The sequence below is a fragment of the Montipora foliosa genome, chromosome 2, assembly GCF_036669935.1.
Source record: "Montipora foliosa isolate CH-2021 chromosome 2, ASM3666993v2, whole genome shotgun sequence".
Lineage (NCBI taxonomy): Eukaryota > Metazoa > Cnidaria > Anthozoa > Scleractinia > Acroporidae > Montipora > Montipora foliosa.
This window is the reverse complement of record NC_090870.1, coordinates 6,534,575-6,562,199: the sequence shown is the minus strand read 5'-3', so window position 1 is coordinate 6,562,199 and position 27,625 is coordinate 6,534,575. Positions and strand designations below refer to the sequence as shown.

Here is a 27,625-nt window from a genome sequence, read left to right as displayed (position 1 = left end):
AGATTTAACTTGAAAATTTCCGTGCACCTTGTTCTATAAGAGAACCCTATTTGCATAATCTATTACCATTTTGGTATAAATAGGATTGTTTTATCCCGTTTGTTCCTTCTTCTTCTTTAGCTTTTTACGGACGTCGGGCATTCGACCCTCCCACCTCTCCCCAGCGATGACCAGCGTGTTGCCATGGTTCCCACACTCCTTCCACCTCGGACTCGCCTCTTCCCATAAATTACTTCTGCCCGAGGCATTTGGGAGTGTGAGGGCTCCCAGTGATAATTTATTACTAGATTTTTTCACAAATTTTCAGTGGATTCACGTTTAGAAATGACTGAAATTAACAAAATCCGCAGCATGCAAAAGGCGTTTTCGGCTTTGAGTTTGATTGGAAATTGATTTTTTCTGGTAAACGTTTATGAAATTTACAAACATTTCTCTATGTGTTGCTCAAGGCAACACAAAAAACGGTTTAACGCGGAAAACTGTTGATGATTAAGGTGGGAGGAGGATTTTTTCGTTTCTGTCACCAGAGACAGTAAATGTAGTCAATAGTCAAGCACGTATAAGAAAAAAAAAATGCTAGGTCGAATTGAAATTGGTATTCTTCCGTTAACGTTTCGTCACTAATATGAATCCAAACAATTTTACAAAATGTTTCTGCAAAATTGAATTAGAAGAGAGAAGGCTCTAGAATGCATGGGTGTAAAAGATAGATAAAGATAAATTCACCTCCCTCCATAAACACCACCAAAGGTACGATGCCAACTTATCAGATGAAGGAACCATTCATACACGTAAAACATCTTTGCAGGTGGTTATCCAGATATGATCTATTGTAGACTCATTAAAGTGACAAATAAAAGTTGTCACATACGGAAAATTGCACGTGTAGACGACTCGTCACATAAAATGTGGCAAATTCCTGTCTTTCAGTGAGCGCTATAGACCGAATGCATAAATGGCGGCCAAAAAAACATTCTTTGTTTAAGTGCTAATTAGACTCACTAGCCTCGTATGCATGCACAAAATACAAAAGAAATGTTGCTTGAGAGCGAGGCTAGTCAGTCTAATTAGCACATAAACAAAAGAATACATTTTTGCCCTCCATTTATGCATTCGGTCTATTGGAGAACGAACAGGCAACCTCGACTTGTTTCTGCTTTATCTCTGCTGTCCAAACGCATTGCTGACTCACTTGTCAAAAATTACCGGTATTTGTTGTGCTATTTACACGATCAAATGTATTTGCCACATAAAATTGTCACATAACAATTGCTCCTACACCTGTAGAAGGGGTTTACGTGATGAATTTAGCAACTTAATTTACGATCGTGACTTTAACATTTCTGGATCTGCTTTCGGTTGAGTTTCAGCTGCTCAACTCTAAATCAATATCGTCTTAACCAATCCAAGACTAGCTGTTATCACTTTGCTGACGTCACTGTTCATTAACATGCGAATTTGCTCACAGAGGGCAAGTTCAAGTTCAAGTTCAAGTTTATTAAAGGCTTAAGCACTACTCGCAGTTTACGACAGCCAATTCGGCTAAGTATCTTCCTCTAATCGTAAATCTCGTTGCTTTTAATTGTACACAATTAGTCTTAGTTTTGTCATATTTTCTTTTCGCTTGTTTTACCTTTTAGTTATTGTAAGTCGCTTTTTCGTTCTGTAAGGTTGAATTGTTGCGATTTGTCATGCGTTAAAACCACTGCTCCGCTCGATTACTTAACAAGACAAAAATAAAAAAAAAAGGAAAATTATTAGAAATTATATCACTTCGAATCTTAAGTTAAGCAAACATAGCCATAGTATAGCCATAGTGCGGAACATAATATTCAATTATTTTTTTCTCAATGCGCGAGCGGGCGGAATTCTGCGAATCCTGCAATCCGATTGCCTCTAGGAGCGGGCGGAATTTTTCTACGTTGCCTGCCTACCCGGGCGGAATCCTAGCCCTGGTTGCGTGAGCTTTTGTGATGAGCCGGTGCTAGAACCAAAATTATATATTTTGAGGCCTTTAAAATGTTTTCAAAGTAAACAGTGCTGCTTTACAAATTAAGAAATGTTGTGAACAGAATCAACCAATCATTGCGGTATTGCTTGATATTTCAGGGATGGCGCAGTAGTGAGAGCACTCGCCTCCCACCAATATGGCCTGGGTTGGATTCCCAGATCCGGTATCATATGTTGGTCGAGTGTGTTGGTTCTCTATTCTGCTCCAAGAGGTTTTTTCCCGTGTACTCCGGTTTTCACCTCTCCTCAAAAACCAATTTAATTTGATTTCATTTGTGCACGACCCCACAAGCTATCCAGCTTTAAACATTATCGTGTGAAAAAAAGGTCTATTATTATTATTATTATTATTATTATTATTATTATTATTATTATTATTATTATATATTATTATTATTATTATGCAGTATAAACGTTCGTATGCTAGCTTAGCACATAGCTCAATAGGGCGCAATTGCGTAACCTAAAGGCTGTAAAAATAACCTGAATGTATCTAAAAAGTTCGTATCTACATATATCGATCTATATATAAGCGAATTAAAAGGTTAACTTCGATTCTTAAAAAGGTAAAAATATGAAATGAATCTCTTCAGACCTATTTAAACAATAATATTAAAGCATCTAAGACGATCCTAAATAATTGTTCTGTTGTCTCTGACCGGAGTTAGTATCTGCTTACGGCCCGAGCAAGTTCGTTAGTAAGTTGTTTATTATATGGCACTCCAGATCTTCAGGATAATAAAACTCGCTTGGAGAATGTTCATCTTCTTCATCCATCTTTGCAATTTCGGAAAAATTTCAATCTTTTTAGCTTCCTCTAATAATTTCACTGTGAAGAATGACAATATTCACAGTTTTTTTTCGTTATTTTGGTTGCAAATTTTGAATTTGCCGGCTTCGCTCCAAAACAAAAATGCACGGGTTGGACCGTTTTCATGGGAACGGTCCGTACTGCAAAATCCTGACCGAGAAAGAACCAATCAGAGCAAAGGGATTTGCCTAAGACTGGGTTTGCCATATAATAATGCCTAGTACTTAGATGATTTTTTTTCCACAAGACGTGGTGAGGAGCGGATGCCACAGTGGAGCGCGATCCTAAAAAAAAGATCGGGCTTAAAATAGTTTCTCCTTTTTTCACACAAATAAATATATTCTGTTCTTAGATATAGTTATGGTAATCACAATAAGACGAAATTTGGCCAGAGTATTAAGTACCCATCTCACATCACAACACATTTTGTTCCAAAATACCGTTACCATGGCAACAAGATAAGGCATCTCTTTGAGCCTTAAAATCAGCATAAATTGTCTTTTTTGAAAAAATGGGACGGTGAAATCTTCCCATACAGCGTTACCTAATAATGTTTGAAAAAACCTATAAAATATTAAAAATAAAATAAAAAATCGTACGCCAGACAGAAAAATCATTAAAAAAAAAAGTCTCTAACTTTTGTTCCACCTACAGAATATTTAACGCATTTAAAGAAATAACTTTCAAATGAACTTAAGTTAACATGCAAAAAATGAAAACAATTTACCGTCAGGAAGCAGAGATATAAACGATTGAAGTTGCAAAATTAGGAGAAATGAGGGGTTTGTAAGTTTAGAATTTACGCATGCGTCACCCGCTCATTCGAGTCTGCGCGTGCGTGGAACGACAGGCAACCAAAAAACGGATTTAAGTGACCATTAAAATTTTCGTCGTTTTCGTGAATAGGAGATGTATGCTTATATTCCATCTGAATAAGAATTAGAAGAAAACTGTGCGAAATCAGCGTTCAAGTTATTTTTTTCCGGCCAGCTGAAAATCCTTTCGAGCCGCCTTAAGCTCCCTTCCAACTTACCACGCTAAATGTCATGGGCGCTTCGTCTGATCTTTTTGGCGTACCCTTGGAAATTTACCACGGGAAATGTCGGTCAAACGCACCAAATGCAGTTTCCCGCGGTAAAAGCGCCCGTGCAACCGCACCTATTCTGGACAGGGAAACTTGTTGCTTAGCGACGGGCTAAACGACAACTGAAAAATCAGAGTACTATTGTAGGTACCAACCTACGACCTCGGTAACCCCGGTCGGATGTAAGTTCCACCCATCGAGCTACTGGACCTCCAAGCTTACTTTGGGGTGATAGCTTCCCTTATCGTCGCCGGGAAAACTCTTCCCATTTCTATTCCGATGAAATTGGGGTCTCGAGCCAACATATATAAGCGAAACGGACTATTAAACACTACAAGTATGTGCGGAGTAAATTACATGAAAAGTGGAACCGCTGGATCCAAGTAGACCTATAATTGATTGCGCACAAGAGAACATGGGGTGAAAAACCGAATCCCTGGGTCCCATGACAATTTTTTAGATCGCACCCAGACTGCGAAGGTCATTTCTATCTGTCGTTACCATGACCGCGCGGTCCACTCTCACACAAACTGTCCAATAAGATGTTGTCTTCTAAATAAACACGTAGTATAACACGAAACTAATAATCCTTGCCTTGCACCTGACGTCATTGGCGGCCATGTTGCTGTACTGAAGAATAGCGAAAACGTCTTTATTATTATGCAAAATGCGAGTGACAGTTTGCTTTTGTTTTGTAGACCAACATGGCCGTCTAATCACGTGAGTGCAAACCAAGAATAGGGCGCGTTCGATTGACCCTATTCCGGAATAAAAATACGTAGAGTGATGATTCAAAAACGGTATGTCTGGCGTTTTGAAGCAACAAGGATAACAAAGATATGTTTAACACAGCATTTTAGCAGATGTTTGATAATTTTAATACGAATCTCCGTGAAAACGAGAGATTTCGAACTTCTATGTACCCTATTCGCGCGGCGGCCATATTTGGCCATAGACAGTAGATTTCGTACCCCGAGCCTGGAGGTCAACACTCATTGTCATCCCTCAAACTGACAATTCCCTTTTTATTCAACTTACACGACGTACAATCTACTTCAGACTTCAAATCTACTTCAAAGAAACAAACATTTCAATGCGCAGAGAAGATTCAGATTAGGCGAGTCAAAGAGTTGAACCCGGATGGATGGGTTCTCCTTGCATATTCCAATATCCACTAGACTAACTAGACAAGCTCCTGGAAAATCGATTTTTTAGAGTATTGACAGGGTAGTACCAGAAACCCATAAGGGTTGAAACGTGTAACGCGCGTTCACAGCTTCCGAATATTCAGTGCGAACTGATTGGTTGAATGTTTCATTGCTAAGTACCATATTTGGAAACCCCTCGCTCTTGTTGTTCCAAATATGGTACTTAGCAAATCGAACATTCAGAAGCTTGTTTCCAAGCACACAAGGGGCCGTTACACGTTTCAACCCTTATGGGTTTCTGGTAGTACCCAGCACAACAAGTAAAAGCTAACCGTTTTCAATTTGGTTTTTAAACCTAAATACTGTAAATCAGCGCGGCTTTGCTTAGTAACGCTATTTCTTGTTGAACTAAAGCTCTAATTCGTCCTGTTTTCATTCTTTGTACAGCGATAAGCTTCTCATCTTAAGATGGGATATTGTGTCGTGTAATTGTAAGGAAATGTGCAATGTCAGTTTGGCGGATGGCAATCAGTGTTGAACGAGCCTCGAGTTGAAATGTTTGGGAACGAGTTTCCGTGGGCAAAAACGAAAGTTCTCAATCCCTCGGGACTCAACATGGCTCAACCTCGTTCCCAGGGCTTTTCTCCGCGGCGGAGAAAAGCCCTGGGAACGAGGTTGAACATGGCCGACGTGTGATGAAGGCCTCTTCCATGTATCCCTATTCCGGAATACGGTAAATCGAACGCACACACAGATTTTAAATAAATTTCATCGGAATGGGGCCAAATATGGGGGATATGCTCTCTTGTTGCGCATTAAACAATCATTTTTTCGTCGAACCGTCAAGGAGCGGTAATAGGGACCTTAAGATCTACGACGGCGACTTCGACGAAAACTTCACCTAAAGATATAACTTTGCTTTATTGCAAGTCTTTCGCGATTATTCCATATCGTTCACGTCTAAAATGTGGGCGAAGTATCCTAAAAAATAAATCGGTACGAGCGGTTTCAGAGTGACAATAGAGAATGAAAGATTCTCTATCGCATGCTCACGTTGTCGTCAAAACCTCAAATTTGGTGATTTCACGTCGTCAAGTGGGCAGACACGAGGGGTAACCGTGCATTTTTGAGAGATAATTCATTCTCGTCCCCAGAGCCATTTGTCTTTAGGCTTGAAATGTCGTTGACGAGTGGCTCTGGACGCACCAAAAAATTCGAATTTTTTCATTGGCTGACAAAAAATGAATGCGCAGCAGAAATAAAAATCACAAAGTACCACGCATTCCATTTTACTTCCGGCCCGCATTCCGGCGAGCAACCTCGTGTGGGCAAGCCCTCTTTGGCGCGCTTATCATAAAATAAATGAGCTCAAACATTCCGAAACATGGCGACGACGCCGAAGAAAACTTATCAGTTTCCCCGTAATCAGTGCATCGCCTACAATGATATCATTCATGACCGAAACCATCCTCTTCTGTTGTTTGATAGCAGCCGAGAAGCTGAAAAGATACGTTTGAATTTTGAGAATTTAACAGGAATCACTTTGAACGCTGACGATCCGAACCCGAAGAAGATCTGTCTCCCCTGTAAAATTAAGTCAGCAGTTGGTTTCAAAAATTTATTTGTGCCATCAAGGGAAGCTCAAGAAGAAAACTTGAGCCATGTAAAAAGGGGAAGAAGTTATGAAGCTGAATCCAGCAGTCTCTCCCCTCCCTAAGGATTAGTTTATGAGCATGGGCAGATTAGTTGGTAAAAATTAAGCATGCGCTACCGGATGTCCGTGATTTACGGACATCCGGTATTGGCTGCTACCAGAGCCCTTCGTTTCTCCGACCACGTGACCAAAAGAAACGGAGGCTCTGGGGACGAGAATGGAGATAATTATGCTTCGGTTTGAGAAAGAACACCATATATTGCGTTGTATTTTAAAGCTTTTTACAAATATTTTTCACGAATAATCTTTGAAAAATGCGTGGTTACCCCCAATTTTCTTTTTGGATTTCAATAACACTTGTTAAAATTTACATTTCCTGCATAATCACACACCGGGGCAAAAATATCATTATTTAGTAGGCACCGTCCTACCGCATCAATAACTGCGAGGATGTTATTTATATCAATAATTTTTCTTCCAAAAGTGCCGATGTAAACGTGTATTAACATCCACTAAGAAGCAAGCTTACACAGAGAAAAATGTCGGTTACCAAACTTCAAGAGAAAGCTAACCATTTTAAAATCAAGCCTCAGACTTAACCATTATTCAGCAATGATTTTATATATATATAATTTGCTTTGGTAAATAATCGGCACATTTCTAGTCAGTTGATCTTTAGTGGTTAAGTGGATAAAAACAGTTCCTTCAAAGTGGGTGCTCCGGGTTCAAATCCTGTCCAGGGACTGCTTTTTTTTTTTTCTTTTTATTTGCGACCACAAGTCCTGGGACAGAGTGATCAAAATGGAGGATAATACATCATTTAAGGCAAACTGACAATGAAGGATCATCCTTCATTTGAGGAAGAGATCGTGTTGAGATTTACAGTCCCAGAGATTTACAGTCCCAGATTCTAGGACTTCTAGAGTTGATATATGAGTACTAAACATAGCAGCGCTCAGAAGCATTACCTTCGAAGAGTCTCTATGTGAAGCTTAGAGAATGTGCGTCGAAAAGAAAGACGCAATAAGTAATACCGTATTTTCAAACACAGAAACTGATTATTTTACTGACCGGCCGCGCCACATCGGCCATTTTTACTTCCGGTTCAATACTTTATTGTTCCCAAGCTAACCAATGAAAATGTTTGAATTTCCTATGTCTCCAGAGCCCTTCGTTTTCTCGTGCGAAGGCCCCGCCGGCTGAGAGAAACGATGGGATATGGGAACGAGAATGCTAAAATGTGTGCCGCACGTGCAGCACGATTCTTTTTCCTCTTTTAACCAATGATGTCATTGTTTTGTGGCGTTATCATAGCCGTAGCCGTCCGTGGTCGTTTCTTAAAGGAAACCTCCACTAAAACAAGAATACAACTTCAAAATATTTAACAAAATGTTAACAATCAAAATTGTTCAAACGTTTTCCAATGGAATCGTTTGTATTCGAAATAAATGAGTTTCAAAAACGCTTGTTTTGGTTTTCAAATTTCCTGGGCGCCGCCATCTTGAATAATTGTGACGTGTTATGGTTGCTCTTTTGTATTTGCATAGAGAGCTTTTGTTTTAAAACAATAGGGCAACCATGACACGTCACAATAATTCAAGATGGCGTAGCCCAGGAAATTTGAAAACCAAAACAACCGTTTTTAAAATTTACTTATTTCGGATACAAACGCTCCCACTGGAAAACGTTCGAACAATTTTGATTGTGAGCATTATGTTAACTATTTTAAAGATATATTCCTATTTTAGTGGAGGTTCCCTTTAAACTCCCTAAAAAAAGAAAGGATTGAAATGTACCATTTTAATTATCAAGTAAAGTATTTTGAGACAAAATTCAGAAGAAGGATGACGCGTACGATGATCTGTAATTTGCACCACCAGAGGGGGCCCGGGTTCTAGTTGTTGCTCCTTGGCCAGTAGAATGAACGACTTCTTCCAAAAAACTGCGAAGAAACAAAAAAACAAAAGCGAATCGATGAGAAATGATAATAACAACCAAATGCTTGCAGTGTGCCAGGACGACTTTCAACTGAACATGCTCTAGTTCAGTGATAATTCGAACTAATATTTGGAACTTAAATTTTTATACGGGCAAGCTCATTATTTGGAGACAAAATATCGACTTCATTGTTTTAAAGGGAACCTCCATTCCGTCTAATGAATAATTTTAAACCTAACAAAATGTTTGGAATAAAATTTGTTCGAAGAAGTTCTTCAAAAAAAGAAATGTTTGAAAATGTTATTTGTCTACAAACAGAAAAGACCCTTCGTTTCTACAGCCAACGAGGCTCTGGATGGCACATTAATGACAATAGGTGACGTCAACGATCTCTTTGCTATTGAAAAAGAAAAAAAAAATTACTTTTGCAATTTCAAATTTCCGGGCGCCACCATCTTGAATAATTGTGACGTGTTATGGTTGCCTCTATTGTTTCACACAAAGAGTTTTTGTTTTGAAACAATATTAGGGAAATTTAGCAAGGACGATGGCAACGGCAACGAGAACGTCGTCGTTAAATGTGAATTCGCGTTATTGTAATCGTTTCGCGACTGTTCCAAGGATTTAACGTGACAAAGATGTGGCAAACCCTCAAAAATGAAACTAGTATGAACGGTGCTCAATTTAGGGGAGAAAATGACAATTTATCGTCAAGCGCTGACGTTCTCCCTAAAACCTCAAAATTGGTCATTTCACGCTGTTGTTTTGCTGGCGAAGGCAAAGAAATATAGACAAAAGTGAAAAACGCACGTGCATGGCGTGCAAAACTTTGCTTTTGCTCACTCAATATATAAATTTGTGACGTTGTCGTTGCCGTCGCCGTCGTCGTTGCTAAAGTTCCCTAAAAGCTCAACCGCGACACGTCACAATTATATTAGGGAGCTTAAGCACGACCGCTTTTGAGACGCGGACGGCAACCGGAAGTGAGCTGTTTTCCCTTTTAACTTGTCTTCAGACAACCACATTTACATTGCTAAGTATCTTTTCTCCATTAGAGATAATTCGTATACAAATCTGGGAGACACCACTGTCCTTGCAGGAGAAATGTCCTCTTCCGGTTGCCGTCCGCGTCTCAAAAACGCGCTTGATTAAGATGATAGCGACCGGGAAATTTGAAAACCATAACAGGGGTTTTTGAAATTCATTTATTTCGGATACAAACGCTTTCACCTGGAAAAAGTTCAAACATTTTGTAAATCTTATGCTCTGTGGTTAATTGTTTTAGTAGAGATTCTCTCTCATCCAAATTGAACAGAAAAATTCGGCACCAAATTTATGATCCAGATCACATTTCCAAACCTTCCTTAAAGAAAATTGAAATTCCTTATTTCGGCTAAAGCCCGAGAGAGAGTGAAACGTTAGCATTCCAACTGTCAACGATATTTGAAATGGCCGATGCTAGAAAATCTTCTCACTGTTGCCGAGAAATTTCAAACTTTTTGAAAAGCATGTTTTTGCCCTGAGGCACTCCACTGCTTTTTGAACAAGGTGCTTATTTTGCTCACGTAACCAGAAATCTAAACTCTTTTATAATAATTAACAATTAATGGAACAAGTGGATGTGCATAAAAACAAATATCCTGATTATTTCGCCTTAAATATGAACGGCGAAGACGTCACGCGATGTGCAATTATTTGGTCAACTGAGGACACAATTCTTTCCTTATTTTTGTATCCTTACAAATAACGCACGTACGACACGAAAAACAAATATATTAAGTCGAAATGTTACGATATTTTCCTTCCGTAATGATGTTTAGTGTAAACTTTCCGTTGTCAAGCCACTTTCAATATTATATATTTGAATGATAACACGGCGAATATTCGAATTAAATCTTCTTCGAGAAATAAATATTATACTAAAATACCTTTTTCACCCACGAAGAGCTTTTATCAGTCAGAATCAAGTGGTAATTCTCGTTTTTGACATTGCGAGTTCAACAATTTTACTTTGATATGATAAAAACACAACTTCCGCAAAGTATCAAACAGACCAAACGTGAGGAAGCGGTAGGTTCCGTGGTGACAGACAGGAAAAGAAAGGAAATGGAAGAAACTAGAGGAATTACAAAACAAAAACAGGAACTTAAGGAAAAAAAACATCTTTGTCAAAGTTAAAAAGTCAAGAAAAAAAGCCAACTAAAATTGATTTTATGACAGAGAAGAGGAAAAAGAAATGGAAGGATTCGAACCCATCGAAGAAAAAGAAAACCCAGAGGACGAATAGGGTGTGTCCGCAGGTTACGTATGACTTCTTTCAACGAAGAGTAATTATAATAAAAAACGCATTACCATGAAAACCCGTTTCTTTTGATAAATATATAACCAGAGCAAAAAAATTAAAAAATAAAAAAACACTACGTCTTGCCTCGCTTAGAGTCAAAATCTCAAAGAACGTTCTTCAAGAAATTAAGCTCTCAAGTTTTCGACATTTAAAGGCTGTTTACTCGGAAGAAGGAAGATCCTTATCTACAAGAGGGCTAAAATGGCTTGGTTTTACACGAACAAATTTCGATTCGGATTAGGAATCAAAAAATTGTGCAGAACGAAGTTGCTGAACGCACGGTCTTCGCAATGCATATTTTCTTAGTCACTAGTCCCAGGATCTTTTGAGTGAAATAGCTTACAAGCCTAGGTCCTAGGATCTTCCCAGTGGTATGGTCGTTTTATCTCTAAGACAATCAAAGAGCAAGGGCCAGGCATAACTTTTTCCACGCGGACTCAATACAGAAAATACATGTCAATATGATGATGCATTTTCCAGGATGTTCCAAGAGCTACTATCTTCCTTCTTTCATTTAAACACTTCCTTAGAGACGCTTGCATGTCTGGGAAAATTGAGCGTTCCCTCAGGGACAAGAAATTTAAAACTGTTCAAATTTCTTTTTAACTATTTACGCTGTAAGACAAAAACAATAAAGTACACTCTTGTAAGACACTCTTCCCGCGTGGCATAAGATTTTAAACTGAACGAAATTTCAACCGCGGGCTGTATGTTACGGGGGTCTGTGCAACCAGGCACCTCGAGAGAGTGAACTTCGCGCAAGCATCACTCGTCTTACTTTCACGCATTAATGAAATGTTTTCAATATTAATATACAGAGGGGAAATGTTAAATTACACTTGTTTGTCACACACAAATGATAAAGTTCCACTTTTTCAGATTGAAAACGCTTTAATTTCTTTGGTTTTCCCGTTCGACTCGGCAAGAACTGTGTGTCTTCTAGTTGGACAATTTAAACAGCCAAATTTTCAATTTACAAAAAAGCTCCAAGGAAAAGCGCTGGTACCACATGCAAAAACACACGTGTCAAGCCTCAATAAAGACGTGACTCGAGTTTCAGTTTAAACCGACCAACTAAGAACAATAACTTAGCTAAAGCTTTAACGTCAATTTAATTGCGCGCTCTCAATGTCATAGAAATTGCACAAAGGCTAAGGCGGAAAATACACAAAAAATTCTTCTTTATGGCTACTGACAGTGTTAATTGTTTCCGGAGCGAGATGACAAAATGACAGACCGATACAGGCAGATGTATAAATTTGCCACTGTGAAGTTCCTTGGTTACTTTTGAGAATGCTCTTGATAGAGTAAGGGACTTACGAAAATAACAAGAATCTTTGACGTCTCAAGGTTAGCTATACGGCAACTATTTTTGACACGATTTACAACTTTTTTAACGGTGAGTTATTGCCATAATTCTATGAAGTGGAGCAAAGAACGATGGAAAAACGAAAAGACATCATGAAGAGGAGAGCTAATTGAATTTGATAACAATTTTCCATAATCCGACCAAATTTTCAACATTGGCAAAACAGACAAATGCTGATGTCGATCGACTTGGGTGGACTTTACGGAACATCTTGTACATGCAATCACTTTTTTTTTCTCGACTGTAGCAAATCTAAACATTGAAAAAATAATCACAAAAAACCGTCTAAAGAGAGCAATATTTTCCTGCCTTGCTTTTTATTATGCTGTAAAAGCTGGTTCTTGCGGCTTTAGAGTCTGTACACCAATCCTAAAGTGTGACCGTACTGAATAGCATTTTCCAGTGCGGCTGTTTATTATGCTGTACAAGATGGCACAGAGTGTGAATACTGTCTCAAACGGGAAGAAATTAGCAGTACGTTTCTGTGTTGCTGTTTCGATTGGTGTACATCACGGGTATTTCTAACTATTGGAAGTCTGTGTGACACCAATATCCAAACTTTTCCAATGAATTTCATTCTTGGTCCCTTTTAAATTTATCTTCACAAAATAGCACGATTCCACACGAATCTTTTAATAATCTTTTAATACTGAGTCCCTCAGCCACCATTCATAGCTATGGAAATTTTACGAACTCCTATATATAATTTACAAGAGGTCACAGCTAGACCTTTATGTTTCACATTTATAAATTAACTAAATCTTTTTCTTTGAAAAGGAAATAACATTCTCGGCATCTTTCATTACGTACGCAAATCTGCGATTTGCATTCCGGAAGAAATTTTCCTTTTCATGTTTTCCGTTTCTGAAAACTCTGTAAATCTCATTGCTACATTGCTATCGTCTCATTGTCGCCGAGAGCTACTTAGATTTCATCCATTTTGGACGAAATCAGTGGAACTTTAACATTTCCCCACCTTTGTTTCTTCCATCGACGAAAAAAAACAAAAAACAAACAAAAAAAAAAGGGATTTCGTCAGGTTGCTCGAAGCAAAAGGCAACTTTGACCGAAACATAATACATCGAAAATTGGGACAGAAGTCAAACTGAATTCCATTCACAGTCAACATTTCACAAGGATAAATATATCCCATAAGTTCGAATTTTTACATTTGATTTTCGGCACACTTAAACATATAGTCACAATCATTATGCCTTCGAAAATACTCCAGCAGATTTAAACTACTTACTTTATTTTAAATGTTATTTCTCTGAATCTTTGTTTAAGTGAAAAGTGCAACACCATGGCAGCAAGCGAATTGTTTATTTTGCCCACCAATCAAAGACAACATCCGAAATAAACACTTCAGCTCTTCAATACGCCTTTCATTTTTCACTATGTAAAGTGATTTCTTCGCTATTAAATTTAATATCTCAAAGACAAATTTTTGACCAAAGCTGTCCACGCATCACGTGAAATGACAAAGATGTCCGTGAAACAAAAAAAAATGGCAAGTTTATTTTTGTTGATAAAACAAAAACACGAAGTCCAGGCCATTCGTCACTTCAGTCTTTAACAACTTTGCATATTCACTTCTTTCTTTTTTTTTTTTCATTTCATTTTACTAATATCGCCCAATGATATAAAATTGCTGCGGATAGTATTGTTTATTTGTGCACTATAAAACGAAGAATTCAAGGTTATTACAAGGTAAAGTAAGGTAAATTGGAGGAAATTGGAGGTTTTTGAAGTGAATTATGAATCCCCAAGGGTTGGAGTGGCTTAATGGGTAGAGAATCCCAACCAGTTTTACGGAGACCGTGGGTTCGAATCCTTCCTTCCGTTTTCCTTTCTAGGGGTGGCGAATGGTTCTTCAAAAACTCTGGGTCTCGCAAAATTTTAGTCGCATTTCACGGGTCTCGCAGTCTCGTTTTTTGAGCGGTTATGTGCGTCTCGCAGTCTCGTTTTTTATATGAAGGTTTCAAACACTTTGAAGTCTCGGTCTCGCAATCTAAAAAGTCAAAATGTCTCGGGCTCGCAAGGAAAAACGCTGGTCTCGCCGTCTCGCAAAGTCTTGCATTTACCATTCGCCACCCCTCTTTCTCGCCCGTCCTCATTTGGGAGATTTAGAGCGCGATGTTTTTAAGATACGAACGGCAAATGGAAGAAAGCTGTTTTCCTTTGTAACTTTCCTTGACACTGACCACATTAATATTGCTAAGTATCTTTTCACTATTAGGGACGATTAGTTTAAAAGTGTGGGAGGCACTACTGCCCTGACAAGCGAAACGTTCTCTCTCAAAAAGGTGGCGTGCTTAAGGCTTCCTATTGATTCCCAACAAAAACGGCCTGGATATATATACATGTATAGTCCCAGTGCAAACTCGAAAATGACCGGCTTGACGACTACAAATTTTTGACTGACCAAAGAGCCTGCGTCTAAGGTCGTGTAAGCCAGGGATACATCTGTACTGAGAGTAGAGCGGAACGCTCGTTTCAAAAATTTAAGGTGGCTTACTACAGTTTTCCGAAGAAAAAAAAAAAATCAAGATTTCGAATCTGTGAATTAAAGCAACAGGATGTCTCTTCTGAAGTGTTAGTCACTACAACTGATGTAAAATGTAATTTTACCTCACAAAAATAAATGCAAACCAGGGAAAAATGCTAAATATAGTGACAGCGCGCCTGGAGGGGGAACTGGAAACCAGGCACTTCAAAGGAAGGCCTTTTTCTCAAAACTTAGCCGTATGACCAGGGTTAAAATTTTGGGAATTAGTAAACAATAGGAAGACGAAACCGTCAACAGTTTTTAAGATGAAAGTCGACGTTTTTGCCATTTGCGAAAAACCTGTCTGACAGATTTTTCTATGTATTTTTTATTGCTAAGGAAAACCTGATAATTTGACGTGGGGTCGTTCTGCTATTTATTTAGAAAAAGGCCTCTTAAGTGTCTAGTTTCCAGTTCCCCTACAGGAGCTCGGCCATTATATTTGGCATTTTTTCCTGATTGGCTTTTATCTATCAGGTTAAATTACATTTTACATCAATTGCAGTGCCTAACACTTCAGAAGAGACATCCTGTTGCTTCAATTTCACAGATTTCAAAATCTTGATCTTTTTCTTCGGTAAACTGTAGTAACCCACCTTAAGACTAAGACACATCGGTAATCGCTGTGTTTTGTGAGCAATGCATGCTGGTCGTTGCGCAGTGCATTCTGGTAGTAAGCGCGATGCAATTTAGAAAAACCTTAAATAACAATGACCACAACCAGGTTTTCTGAGCCCGCGAGACTGAGCACCCCCAGCAAACCATTGTTTTAACGAAAACCGCTAGTCAGCAAGTTCTGGTCATTGCTAGCTAAGGTCTTCCTGCAATAAAGCACAAAGCCAGTAAAGCGAAAAAACATGGAGATTTTGCACAGTACCAATTATTTTAAATTCTGATTATGTATTGTTTTTATTATTTTATTAATTGTGATGATGATGATTTTGTAAGGCTACAGCGTGAGTGCAGGCGCTGAGGTAATCCAAAGTATCACAGGAGACGAGTTATGCCCCGTGCAAACGGAGGTGACATTGTTGGCCAACAACTCCCAACATTGTTGGGCGTTGCATGTCTGGTCACACTTTTAGCCCCTTGCAAAACGGACGCGGCATTGTTGGCCAACAACTCGCAACAATGTTGAGAGTTTGCTGCGTCTGGTTGGAAGGGGTTTTAGTCTTAGCAGTAGGACAGGAAGATTTCCACCCTGGAGGCTTGATTTTCTTTTCAAGCTTGATAGGAATTTACGCGGAACATTGAATAAAATACGATTAACAACTTACCTTTTGCAGTTATGCATTGTTGTAGCACCAAGGACAATTTTAACTCCGGGAAGACTCTTGTTCAGGTTGTAGACCGCAAAAGCTTCTTCGTATGTGGCTCCTCCGATCATAAATACAATGATTTCTTGTGGCCTTTTGAACAAATCACGTTAAAAAGAAGGAAAAAGAATAATGAACACTATGAGCGTGACTTGAAAAAAATGTCATTAATTGCTATAATCAGCAGTTGTTGTAAGTTTGAAGAACGACTGCTCGGTTTATCAAAAGCTGAATTCGTCGTCTTATTACGAGTTATCGTCAGGCCAAGTGCAACTAAGGGAAGTACTTTGACCAAACCAAAACTAACACAGTAGATCATGTAAGGCAATCATAACGAATGTAAAAGCAAATACCCAAACAAGTCACTTTACGGCAACTTTTGTTTCTGATTGCAATAAAAATGTAACAAGATATTTGCATGCTAATGCCTGGGCAAGGGAATGCAAACCTAAAAAAACTAAAAAGGGTTTTCGTGCCGGCGTGGCAAGCGTTATCAGCAAAGAGCAAAGAAAGTTCCATGCTTCGGCCGGGCATTTTCTCGCAAGGCCAAAACAACGAGAATTCCCGTTCCGGTCTTACTTTGCTGTGGAACCACACTGACAAAACGTCTCTATTGTAATCTGTTCCACAACATCATAAAAATCATTACTACGGCGAGATTTAGAATCGCGTTTACGTGGAACGTCCGCTAAAATCAAACAATATATTTTTTGTTCATGGCATAAATGCCCGAGCAAACAGCTTGAACATTTGCTTCAACATCCTTTCGATTTTGTTGAACGACGATGTTGAAACTGTAACTGTTTGTCTCACCACCCTCCCCCCCCCCCCCCCCAATGCAACAGAGTCGATGTTGAATGAGTTTAAAAGCGTTTAAACTTTGCTTTAACAACCACACATTTCTGTTATCGCGAGTGTTGAATGAATTTGAGGCCGTGTGCCCCACTCTTGCAACATTGTTGCACAAACCGGTCTCTCAATGACGTATCCATGTCCGTATCCTTAGTAACAACCGCGGCTGCTGCCTGGGACTGAATACCAGGCCTCTCGTGAAGCTTTGTTGAATCAAATGTTGATGTTTTTGTGAAACCGTTTGCCCTACGTTTGCAACATTGTTGCACTAACAGGTCTCTCGTGAAGCGTTGTTGAATCAAATGTTGATGATTTGTTGAAACGGTTTGCTCTACTTTTGCAAAATTGTTGCACTAACCGGTCTCTCAATGACGTATCCATGTCCGTATCCATAGTAACAACCGCGGTAGCGGCCTGAGACTGAACACCAGGCCACTGGCGAAGCTTTGTTGAATAAAATGTTGATGATTTGTTGAGACCGTTTGCCAAACCCAGCAGTCAACATCGCTAAACAAAATCGAAAGAATGTCGAAGCCCTTTGCCCGGGACTTAATATAAACGTAGACTGCGTACCGTTTATCTAAACAATCACCCAACACCACTTTCGTGCCCCCAACGTTTTGAGTGGGCCTGAATTAAACACAACTGATGTCGCACATAGAAAGATAGAAAGCTAAAAGAAGTACCAAAATATTGCAGAGTGCTGACCTGTCTCGAAGAACCATTTGGCCAAGGTATGGGAAGTTGGAATCTTTTAATTTTCCTTTCACCAAATTGTCAAGTGTCTCTGATAGCAGTGGAGTGTGTTGTGTGTAGATATTCTCCACTCCCTGAAATCACAAGGGCAAGATAAGCCACTTCATACGAACAATATGATAGCAAAAAATTCATCTGGTCAGTGGAGACGGCCGAACTACTTTAGTCAGTGTTAAAATCATAGAAGGCGGTTTACCTTGGCCTCGTACGGATCATTTCTCAGTCTACCACAAACAACGTAAAAATGTAATGCTTTGTTTATAGTGGAAGTGCACTTAGCTATCAAGCTAGTTTACAGGCACTCCACTTTTAACAATGTGAAAGAAACAATTCAAAGTTGACAGAAACATGATTAAGAACCCCAACTGGCAGGAGGCAACCAGTTGGCTATTTACAAAGCGTGGTAGGGTTGAAACAAATCCTAAGCAGAGGTTAGAACGGGATTTGAACCCGAGACAACCGGAAACAAATCCTAACCTGAGGTTACAACGGGATTTGAACCCGGGACAACCGGAAACAAATCCTAACCAGACGTTAGAACGGGATTTGAACCCGGAGCAGCCGCATGCAAACCCAACGCCCTAACCACTCGACCACGCTGGAAGTGCACTTAGCTATCTAGCTAGTTTACAGGCACTCCACTTTTATCAATGTGAAAGAAACAATTTAAAGTTAACTGAAACATGAAAAAAACCCAGGCCTCTGTTATAACCTGTGCAAAAGCCCCTATTTAACAATTATTCGCCGAAGGCGAAGTGATTATCGGTGAATATTCACCGATAATCACTGAGACTGAGGCGAATAATTGTTTTAGTATAAATACACAGGTATTTCAAAAAAGAGAAAAAAAAAACATTTCAACGCGAAATCATCTTCACTTACAGTAGCAAAACGACTACTGACAGCCATTTTGTCCGTCGAGGTGATTATCGGCTGATAATCCGAGATAGCGAGCCAATGAGGGCGCGCGATTTTGTATAATCACCTGTGTATCTATACTAAATATATATAATGGCAACCTGTCCTCGATATTTCATTAAGATGTCGTTTGCCTTTATTGTTTTAAAAACCCTCAGTCACTTTAAGCACCAATGGAAATATATTTTAGGAGTTCTCTCTATTTTTTTGTTGATAGTCACCTTGGATTATCAGCCATGGTTGGGTCAATTCGAACAAAATCATTAACTGAGGCGATTTCTCTAGAGCGCGTCTTATCACGGCTTGAAAATAGCGGTAAACTGAACCAATATTTGGAGTTCCTAACACACGACCAGAGATGTGCTTGGCACCCTTATAATTTCTGGCACGGGTGCCTAATATGACTTCTGTTTGATCTGTTTGCACACGAAACGTTAACCGTGCCGTGCTAGAGAAACATAGGTACGGTACCGAGATTTCGGAGTGCCGTGTAAGATTTTTGTGCTAATATATAAAAGCGGGTTTTAGCGCTTAACACCTACAAATGCACGATGATAGAACTATCCGTGTATAATCCATAACTTTTTAGGCTTGCCCTGCTATAAACACTCGACAAAGTATTAAACGATATACCTTCAATCCTTTGAAGAACCGTCTAGTCAGAGACAACGGTGTTTTGTTTTGCCCAAAGAGATCGCTGCTACGGACATCTCTGCCTCCATATTGAATCAGAGCCGTCACATGCTAATAATACAAAACAGGACAAGAAAGTGTATAAGAGAAAACAAATATTAAAAGCGATTTTCAATGAAGTATCGTGAGATCTGGACTATAGTAATCACAGCAGACGCAGGCGATTAAAATTATCCAATCAGGAAGCAAAAAATACATACAGCCGGCCCAAAAGCGCGGCAAAACGTGTGCGAACCAATCACAATTGGCTTGGATTTTAACTCAGTCTGATTGGCTACTGAAGAATGTGGCGGAAGATCTTTTAGCCTGGCAATAAGCTGGCGTTCGACAGTCCTTCCTTGACACCGTACGCAGATTACGGAATACATGTTGTCGAATCATTACAAGTACATTTTGAATATCCTGATTATAACATACATGTACCTTCAACAAAAGTAATACGGGAATGCACAAACGCGCACAGTCTCGTATTGTCAAAAGGCTCGTCTTCCTTTTTCAGTTCTTGACAATCTAGATTACACAAACTTACGTCTAGATTGTCTCAGAGCGAAATGGATAATTATTTCACAAGCAGTACACGAAGTTTCGGCTTCAGGCCCGAGGAAAACGGTATCGACACTAAACTATAATGTTATACCTCCCAACTCAAATACGTTTTCCGACCTTCGACCCTCAATGTTCAACATTGAGGGTCTCGGGGATACAAAACTCACTGTTTCCCTTGGGGCCAGTCATTAAGTGCTTAATATTGCATGGTTTAATGAGGAAATGTATTGAATCCTGTTGCACGTGCGGCGTGCAGTTAAGTACACATTTTCTCTCACACTCTAATAAAAAATCAGTAATATAACAGCCTGAAGTAATCAGAGTGACGAAAACGGAACTAATACAACAATTAAGCGTTAATTCTCTATCTTTATGAGAAAACCATTAGTACCAATTAAGATGTAAGAAGTTTTGCTTATAATATAGATGAATAGCGAAATTGTTACGTTTTGAAGTTGTCTCTGTCCCCTTTTCAACGATAAAGGAGAATGCAAGGAGAATGACACGAAACGTCAGATTAAAAAACTGAAAAAAAAAAGACGAGGTAAAACTCTTGCAGACTGTGTATTTAGGCACATTTCTTCGCTGCAACTTTGAGAACTCGAACTTGATGGTTTGTCAGCGGAAAATGTGAGCAAAGTACACGAAGAGAAATTTCAGATTCTCGTCAGTCACTGATTAAATTTCGTTTTCGGTTATTTGTTCATTTCTTGGCTATTTTAACCATACTATAAAACACTACAGGATTCGCAATTAAATCACTCTTCGCAAAGTTCATTCAAAGGCGCGAGTTTGCAGGGAAAATTGTAAAGTAAGAAACAATTTGTCGAGATTTTCATATATAACTTCAAATGCCGTGATCAATCCATATTCATTGACAATGCTTTATAACTTCAGATAACAATTAATATCGGTGCATCTCCTTCCGTTGTCATAATTGTCACAATCAAATTCGTTTTAACCGTTGCTCATTAAAATAATATAATAGAGCTAAAATGTCAAAGCAATACAGGCAACCCTCTAAACACTCCAGCCCACAAACGATAACCTTAAAAAAAGAATCCAAAATCATGTATAAATAAACGTAAAGAACACAAACTTGAGGAAGAACAAAAGCCAAAACTAACAATTTCATTTTTTTGGGGGGGCAGCGATGATAAACATTATACCACGGTTATACAGCCCTTTGTAAACCAAATATGTAAAACGTGACTTGACTGATTTTTTTTATTTTACAGTAATATCGGTGTCTTATTGTGTAGCGAAAGTTTACGATATTGAATGGGTTCCTTTTTCACACTAAAATCAGATATCGCGAAGGTTCGTCGGTACAATTCTTTCATCTCTTTCTTAATTTTCCGAGTAGACGATTAGGCGCCTTATACTTTCTTCCTGTGAAACGGGAAATGTGAGAAGTCTACGAAAAACCATCCTTTTAGCACAAAAGAAAATAATAAACAAACGAAAATTACAAGTCACATAAAAGGAAACGCAAAATTACACTCTCGAGTTGACTTGGTTTATGAAACGAAATTTTAAGGAACGAACTTGACAGATCCTGGCTCAAAAGAAAGGGTATTTTTTTAGCAAGATTGGAATGAATACAAAACAAGGCGTTCAAAAAGCCAAACTGAGATTGCCTTTAATAACAAAAATGCAACACAGGGTTAAAGAACCATTAAAAGGGACATTTTAAAAGGTACGTGATTAATCTTAAACCTCTTTCAATTACAAAAGCAAATAAGGATCAATCGAAAGTACACGTTTACCAGTGTCCTTATCTAGAGACTATAAAAAATATTGAGCAGTGTGATTGAAAAAAGGAAATGGGAAGTTGCAAGCTTATGATAGTTTTCACGAGTGCACACTAAGGCGGAGATTTGATTGAAATTTAAAATTGTTGTCGACATTGTCCAACAGTGCATTGTTTGCATAGGATAAACATTATCAAGGGCATGCCAGTTCGATTCTTTTGACAGCTGCGCAAAGCAAATATACCTAAATTAAATTGGAGGCAAAAAAGGACGAAAATACCATACGACTCTAGGACCACTCAAACTGAGCTAGATTTCCTCGGCTAGGCGTTTCTGCAACAAGCTATCCCCAAACCGACATCACTTTTTGTGTAAGTGGGCATTTTAAAGTTACTTTTCTCTTACGCATACCAGATATCTGAATAAGGCAATGTTAGAAATAAGTTTGAGTTTTCTATACATTTTTTTTCGCATATTTAAAGCCGACTGAGCGTGATGCAACAAAACCATGCATATGTGCATGCAGCTCCACCAACTCGGCTGAAACTAACTAAAAATGAGCGAGCCTCGTATTGTGTAGATTTGCAGTTTTTGCAATATATTTTATCCACTACAACGTTTCAATTCGCATGCAGTCTTACTGTAGCGATGGGTTCGAGTCCCGTCCGGGCTTCGAAGCCGAAGTAGAGAAAACAAATGCGCAGATAGGGATTTTTCTGGTTTCTCCTTTAATAGTTTAACTTAGAACTCTCGGACGCTCTCTCGAGCCAAACTAATCTTTATGACCAGTTCGATGTCGACAGTGCTTTTTCTCACTTCTGTAACACATTGTCCAGACTTGTTGAGAAACACGCTCCTCTCAAAATCCTCTCAAAACGCAAGCAAAAGTAGTTTATTTATTTATTAACTTTGCCAGTCAAGCTGGCAGAGCGTCACCACAGCTTGCGCTAATTACTGTGGCCCGTTTTTTTTACCCTCCCAAACATGATACACAACGGAAGACAGACCACAACACCGGGAACTACGTGCCCTAATCTTAGCGACAAGTGTGTGGGTTCTTTTACGTCCCACAGGATTACAAACATTGAAGGGTTGTGAGACGGGACCTCTGGCTTATCGTCCTTATCCGAGAAGACTTTAAAGTCTCACCCATGATTTGCAGATGTAGTTACAAAGGCAGCACTTTCTCCTCAGTTATTTAAGGACCCCTGAGTGTTGGTCCGGCCGGAGTTGAACTCACGACCTCCCGCGTTTTCTAAGCCTTGGATAACCAGTGGCCTCAAAACATCAGGGGATTTTGCACAAAATCAACGCAGTAGGTGGCACAGGACATTGTAAAATTAAGAGCCCTCAGAGTTGAACATTTTGCAAACACAGCGGGTCTAGTCGTAGACCATGTCTCGCTTTTTCATAAATGTATAATCAAATAATCATATCATTTTTCTCCTGGATCTGGGAAACGTTCAAACGAACAATCAGATTTTATTTTCAGAGAGATCGAATGGTGAGCCTTTGTATTCGTGGTCATTTATTCCAAATTACACTCGAAATCATTTCATGTGATTGTCGATCCCAACACTATACAAACTGCAAACTCTGTGGGCGATTTTTCATAACTGATTATAACTGTCGTGTATTCCTTCAATTGAATTTTGCAGGTGTGTGTTGATTTGCATTTGACCTTCGGAGGCTAAGAAAACATCACACCTAAACATCGCAGTTCTTATCTTTGGAAAGGAAAGAATAGCCAGAAATTTTGTGAAAACAACGAAGAGGAGGATCTCAGTGAAAAGAAAAAAGGTGGTGGTGAGGTTAATTTTAAAGTGAGACGACCAAAGTCTTCAGTATTGCATTTGGAAAGAAAATCCTGTAGCAGTTGAAAGAAAGTTACGAAATGGAACGCCAAAACAACACGCTGACTAACAACACCAACACAACGCAAGAGGAACTCGAACATGAGGAATACTTCGAAAGAAATCAAACAGGCGCGTTTGCTTTATACGCTTTTCTCTCTTTTTTAATTGTCGCTGCGAACGGCCTGGTTCTTCTGCTGATTTGGCGCCGAAGACGCCTACGAACCACGTCAAACTTGATGCTCACTAGCTTAGCATTCAGTGATCTCCTGACAGGACTGCTCGCGGTGCCAATGGTCATTGCTTGTTCCGCAGCAATAAAGCCAGAGGTGTGCATCGCCATGGACATCCTAAACCGGTTCTTGGCGTTTTCTTCCGTGGGTCATCTCACCCTCCTGTCCCTGGACCGTTATCTCCGTGTCACAAAGATGCTGCGATACCCCACGATCGTGACAGAGGAGAGGCTGAGATGGGCATTGGCGACAGTTTGGACAAGCGCGCTGTTTCTTTCCACGGTGCAATTCGCTTGGATCTTATCTCCATTGGAAGAAAACACTGTTACCCGCTTCGATCTTGGATATGCCATCTTTTCCTTTGCTACTCTCGTTGTAGTGCCCTTATTTCTAATGGTGGCTATCTACACCAAAATCTTCGTCCAACTTCGGAGGCACGCCAACGAAATTCACAGCGAAGTGTCCGACGAAAGTTCGTCCACACGAGTAAACGCCGGAAGACGAAAACTCAAGGAAAAAAAAATCGCTTTCCTCTTTATTTCAATGATCGCGGTTTTCATCTTCGGTGTATCTTTCTACTTCCTTTGGGCTATAATGGATGACTTAGAAGCTCTACACGGATTTTCCATCATCCCGATAGAAGTCATGCAAACTCTAGTCATTTGGATAATCTTCTTCCGTTTTCTGACAGCACTGTGTAATCCAATCCTATGTACATTCATCAAACAAGACTTCCTCGACGCTTTACGGTCATTTGGCCAAGGGATACGGGACTCGTTAAGGGAATCGTCACAAAGGGCGTCACAAAGGGCGTCACAAAGGGTTTAGAAAATCCTGCAGGCTCAGTTGAAGAGACACGGTGTGTTTAGTAACTAGGGAGCTTAAGCACGTCCGTTTTTGAGACGCGGACGGCAAACGGAAGTGAGCTGTTTTCCCTTTTAACTTGTCTTCACACAACCACATTCACATTGCTAAGTATCTTTTTTCCATTAGAGATGATTAGTATAAAAAGCTGGGAGACACCACTGTCCTGGAACGTGAAATGTTCTCTTTCGGTTGCCGTCCGCGTCTCAAAAACGTGCGTGCTTAAGCTCCCTAATGGCACCATTTCTTAAAGGACGGCCTAAAGCGAAAATGTTACTGTTCTCGGCGAATCTGCAACGAGAAATGATCAAGTGATCTCAAGTCTTAGGAAAACCTAAACACGCAACAGCAAAACAATTTTTACTCCCAAGGTCCCCGAGCTTCAACATTGTTCCACCAAACCTGATTCGTGTGTAGTTTTGCTAGTTTGCACATATTCAACGAAATTAAATGACGAGTAAAAAGGTCGTTATACGTGATCGCTTCATGAAATAAGTTTTCGTTTATGCTGTGTCCATATGACCGGCCAGCGGTCTAGGTTTTGATCTTACTAAATGACCGGCAGTCCGTAAATTTTACAAATTGACTTCTACTCGGTTTTTCCCTTGTCGGAGGAACTCTTACCATTCGAGCAACGACGGAAGCTACCAAATGATTAGACATAAATTCTCGTCATATGAGTTTTTGAAATGAGTGCTTGGATTGAAGTACTGTTCATCATCGCTTTTTAAAGTGGGTGCTTTAAACATGCCAACCGTTAAGTGATTTGCAAACCATGTCTGACAATTTCTTTCCTTCACGTCGCCATCTTACAGCCATCTTACATCGTACATCAACTTTCGGGTGATTAAGAAATGATGACAACTAAGGGTGCGTTTCTGTGGGAAATCTTGTACCAAAAGCGGATTTTGAGTTTCTTTACTAAAATCCAAAAATGTATTATTTATTGGGTATTTTTTTAGCAAGATTGGTATGAATACAAAACAAGGCGTTCAAAAAGCCAAACTGAGATTGCCTTTAATAACAAAAATGCAACACAGGGTTAAAGAACCATTAAGGGACATTTTAAAAGAAACGTGATTAACCTTAAACCTCTTTCAACTACAAAAGCAAATAAGGATCAATCGAAACTACACGTTTACCAGTGTCCTTATCTAGAGACTATAAAAAATATTGAGCAGTGTGATTGAAAAAAGGAAACGGGAAGTTGCAAGCTTATGATAGTTTTCACGAGTGCATCCTAAGGCGGAGATTTGATTGAAATTTAAAATTGTTGTCGACATTGTCCAACAGTGCATTGTTTGCATAGGATAAACATTATCAAGGGCATGCCAGTTCGATTCTTTTAACAGCTGCGCAAAGCAAATATACCTAAATTAAATTGGAGGCAAAAAAGGACGAAAATACCATACGACTCTAGGACCACTCAAACTGAGCTAGATTTCCTCGGCTAGGCGTTTCTGCAACAAGATATCCCCAAACCGACATCACTTTTTGTGTAAGTGGGCATTTTAAAGTTACTTTTCTCTTACGCATACCAGATATCTGAGTAAGGCAATGTTAGAAATAAGTTTGAGTTTTCTATACATTTTTTTTCGCATATTTAAAGCCGACTAAGCGTGATGCAACAAAACCATGCATATGTGCATGCAGCTCCACCAACTCGGCTGAAACTAACTAAAAATGAGCGAGCCTCGTATTGTATAGATTCAACGTTTCAATTCGCATGCAGTCTTACTGTAGCGATGGGTTCGAGTCCCGTCCGGGCTTCGAAGCCGAAGTAGGGAAAACAAATGCGCAGATAGGGATTTTTCTGGTTTCTCCTTTAATAGTTTAACTCAGAACTCTCGGACGCTCTCTCGAGCCAAACTAATCTTTATGACCAGTTTGATGTCGACAGTGCTTTTTCTCACTTCTATAACACATTGTCCAGACTTGAGAAACACGCTCCTCTCAAAACCCTCTCGAAACGCAAGCAAAAGTAGTTTATTTATTTATTAACTTTGCCAGTCAAGCTGGCAGAGCGTCACCACAGCTTGCGCCAATTACTGTGGCCCGTTTTTTTTACCCTCCTAAACATGATACAAAACGGAAGACAGACCACAACACCGGGAACTACGTGCCCTAATCTTAGCGACAAGTGTGTGGGTTCTTTTACGTCCCACAGGATTACAAACATTGAAGGGTTGTGAGACGGGACCTCTAGCTTATCGTCCTTATCCGAGAAGACTTTAAAGTCTAACCCATGATTTGCAGAAGTAGTTACAAAGGCAGCACTTTCTCCTCAGTTATTTGAAGACCCCTGAGTGTTGGTCCGGCCGGAGTTGAACTCACGACCTCCCGCGTTTTCTAAGCCTTGGATAACCAGTGGCTTCAAAACATCAGGGGATTTTGCACAATATAAATCAACACAGCAGGTGGCACATGGGTGGCACATGACATTGTAAAATTAAGAGCCCTCAGAGATGAACATTTTGCAAACACAGCGGGTCCAGCCGTAGAAGATGTCTCGCTTTTTCATAAATGTATAATCAAATAATCATATCATTTTTCTCCTGGATCTGGGAAACGTTCAAACGAACAATCAGATTTTATTTTCAGAGAGATCGAATGGTGAGCCTTTGTATTCGTGGTCATTTATTCCAAATTACACTCGAAATCATTTCATGTGATTGTCGATCCCAACACTATACAAACTGCAAACTCTGTGGGCGATTTTTCATAACTGATTATAACTGTCGTGTATTCCTTCAATTGAATTTTGCAGGTGTGTGTTGATTTGCATTTGACATTCGGAGGCTAAGAAAACATCACACCTAAACATCGCAGTTCCTATCTTTGGAAAGGAAAGAATAGCCAGAAATTTTGTGAAAACGACGAAAAGGAGAATCTCAGCGAAAAGAAGACAAGTGGTGGTGAGGTTAATAGTAAAGT

General features: G+C 39.5%; 2 protein-coding genes across 3 annotated transcripts in view; one reads left to right on the top strand and one right to left on the bottom strand.

Moving 5' to 3' along the window:
- Positions 1-5,949: 5,949 nt before the first annotated feature.
- Positions 5,950-27,625, bottom strand: part of LOC137992242 (vacuolar protein sorting-associated protein 45-like) — a 39,729-nt gene continuing 18,053 nt past the window's right edge. Inside the window, exons 13-16 of the mRNA XM_068837452.1 lie at positions 19,382-19,492; positions 17,783-17,904; positions 16,184-16,315; positions 5,950-8,649 (exon numbers count right to left, since the gene is read on the bottom strand). Coding sequence (XP_068693553.1) covers positions 8,541-8,649; positions 16,184-16,315; positions 17,783-17,904; positions 19,382-19,492 — 474 coding nt within the window. The 3' untranslated portion in view covers positions 5,950-8,540. The remainder of the gene's footprint in view (positions 8,650-16,183; positions 16,316-17,782; positions 17,905-19,381; positions 19,493-27,625) is intronic.
- On the top strand, positions 12,228-27,596 carry LOC137992243 (adenosine receptor A3-like). Of its 2 annotated transcripts, none has more exons than XM_068837456.1 (3): positions 12,228-12,339; positions 23,400-24,686; positions 27,459-27,596. In XM_068837456.1, exon 2 carries the CDS (start codon positions 23,636-23,638, stop codon positions 24,653-24,655), a length of 1,020 nt encoding a protein of 339 aa, XP_068693557.1. In that variant the 5' UTR covers positions 12,228-12,339; positions 23,400-23,635; the 3' UTR covers positions 24,656-24,686; positions 27,459-27,596. The 2 variants fall into 2 exon arrangements, with proteins under 2 accessions (XP_068693557.1, XP_068693554.1); XM_068837453.1 differs by having other exon boundaries at positions 12,291-12,388.

What these genes read in the sequence shown, in the direction of transcription:
- LOC137992243 (XM_068837456.1), top strand. Translation starts at nt 23,636, where the DNA reads ATGGAACGCCAAAACAACACGCTGACTAACAACACCAACACAACGCAA.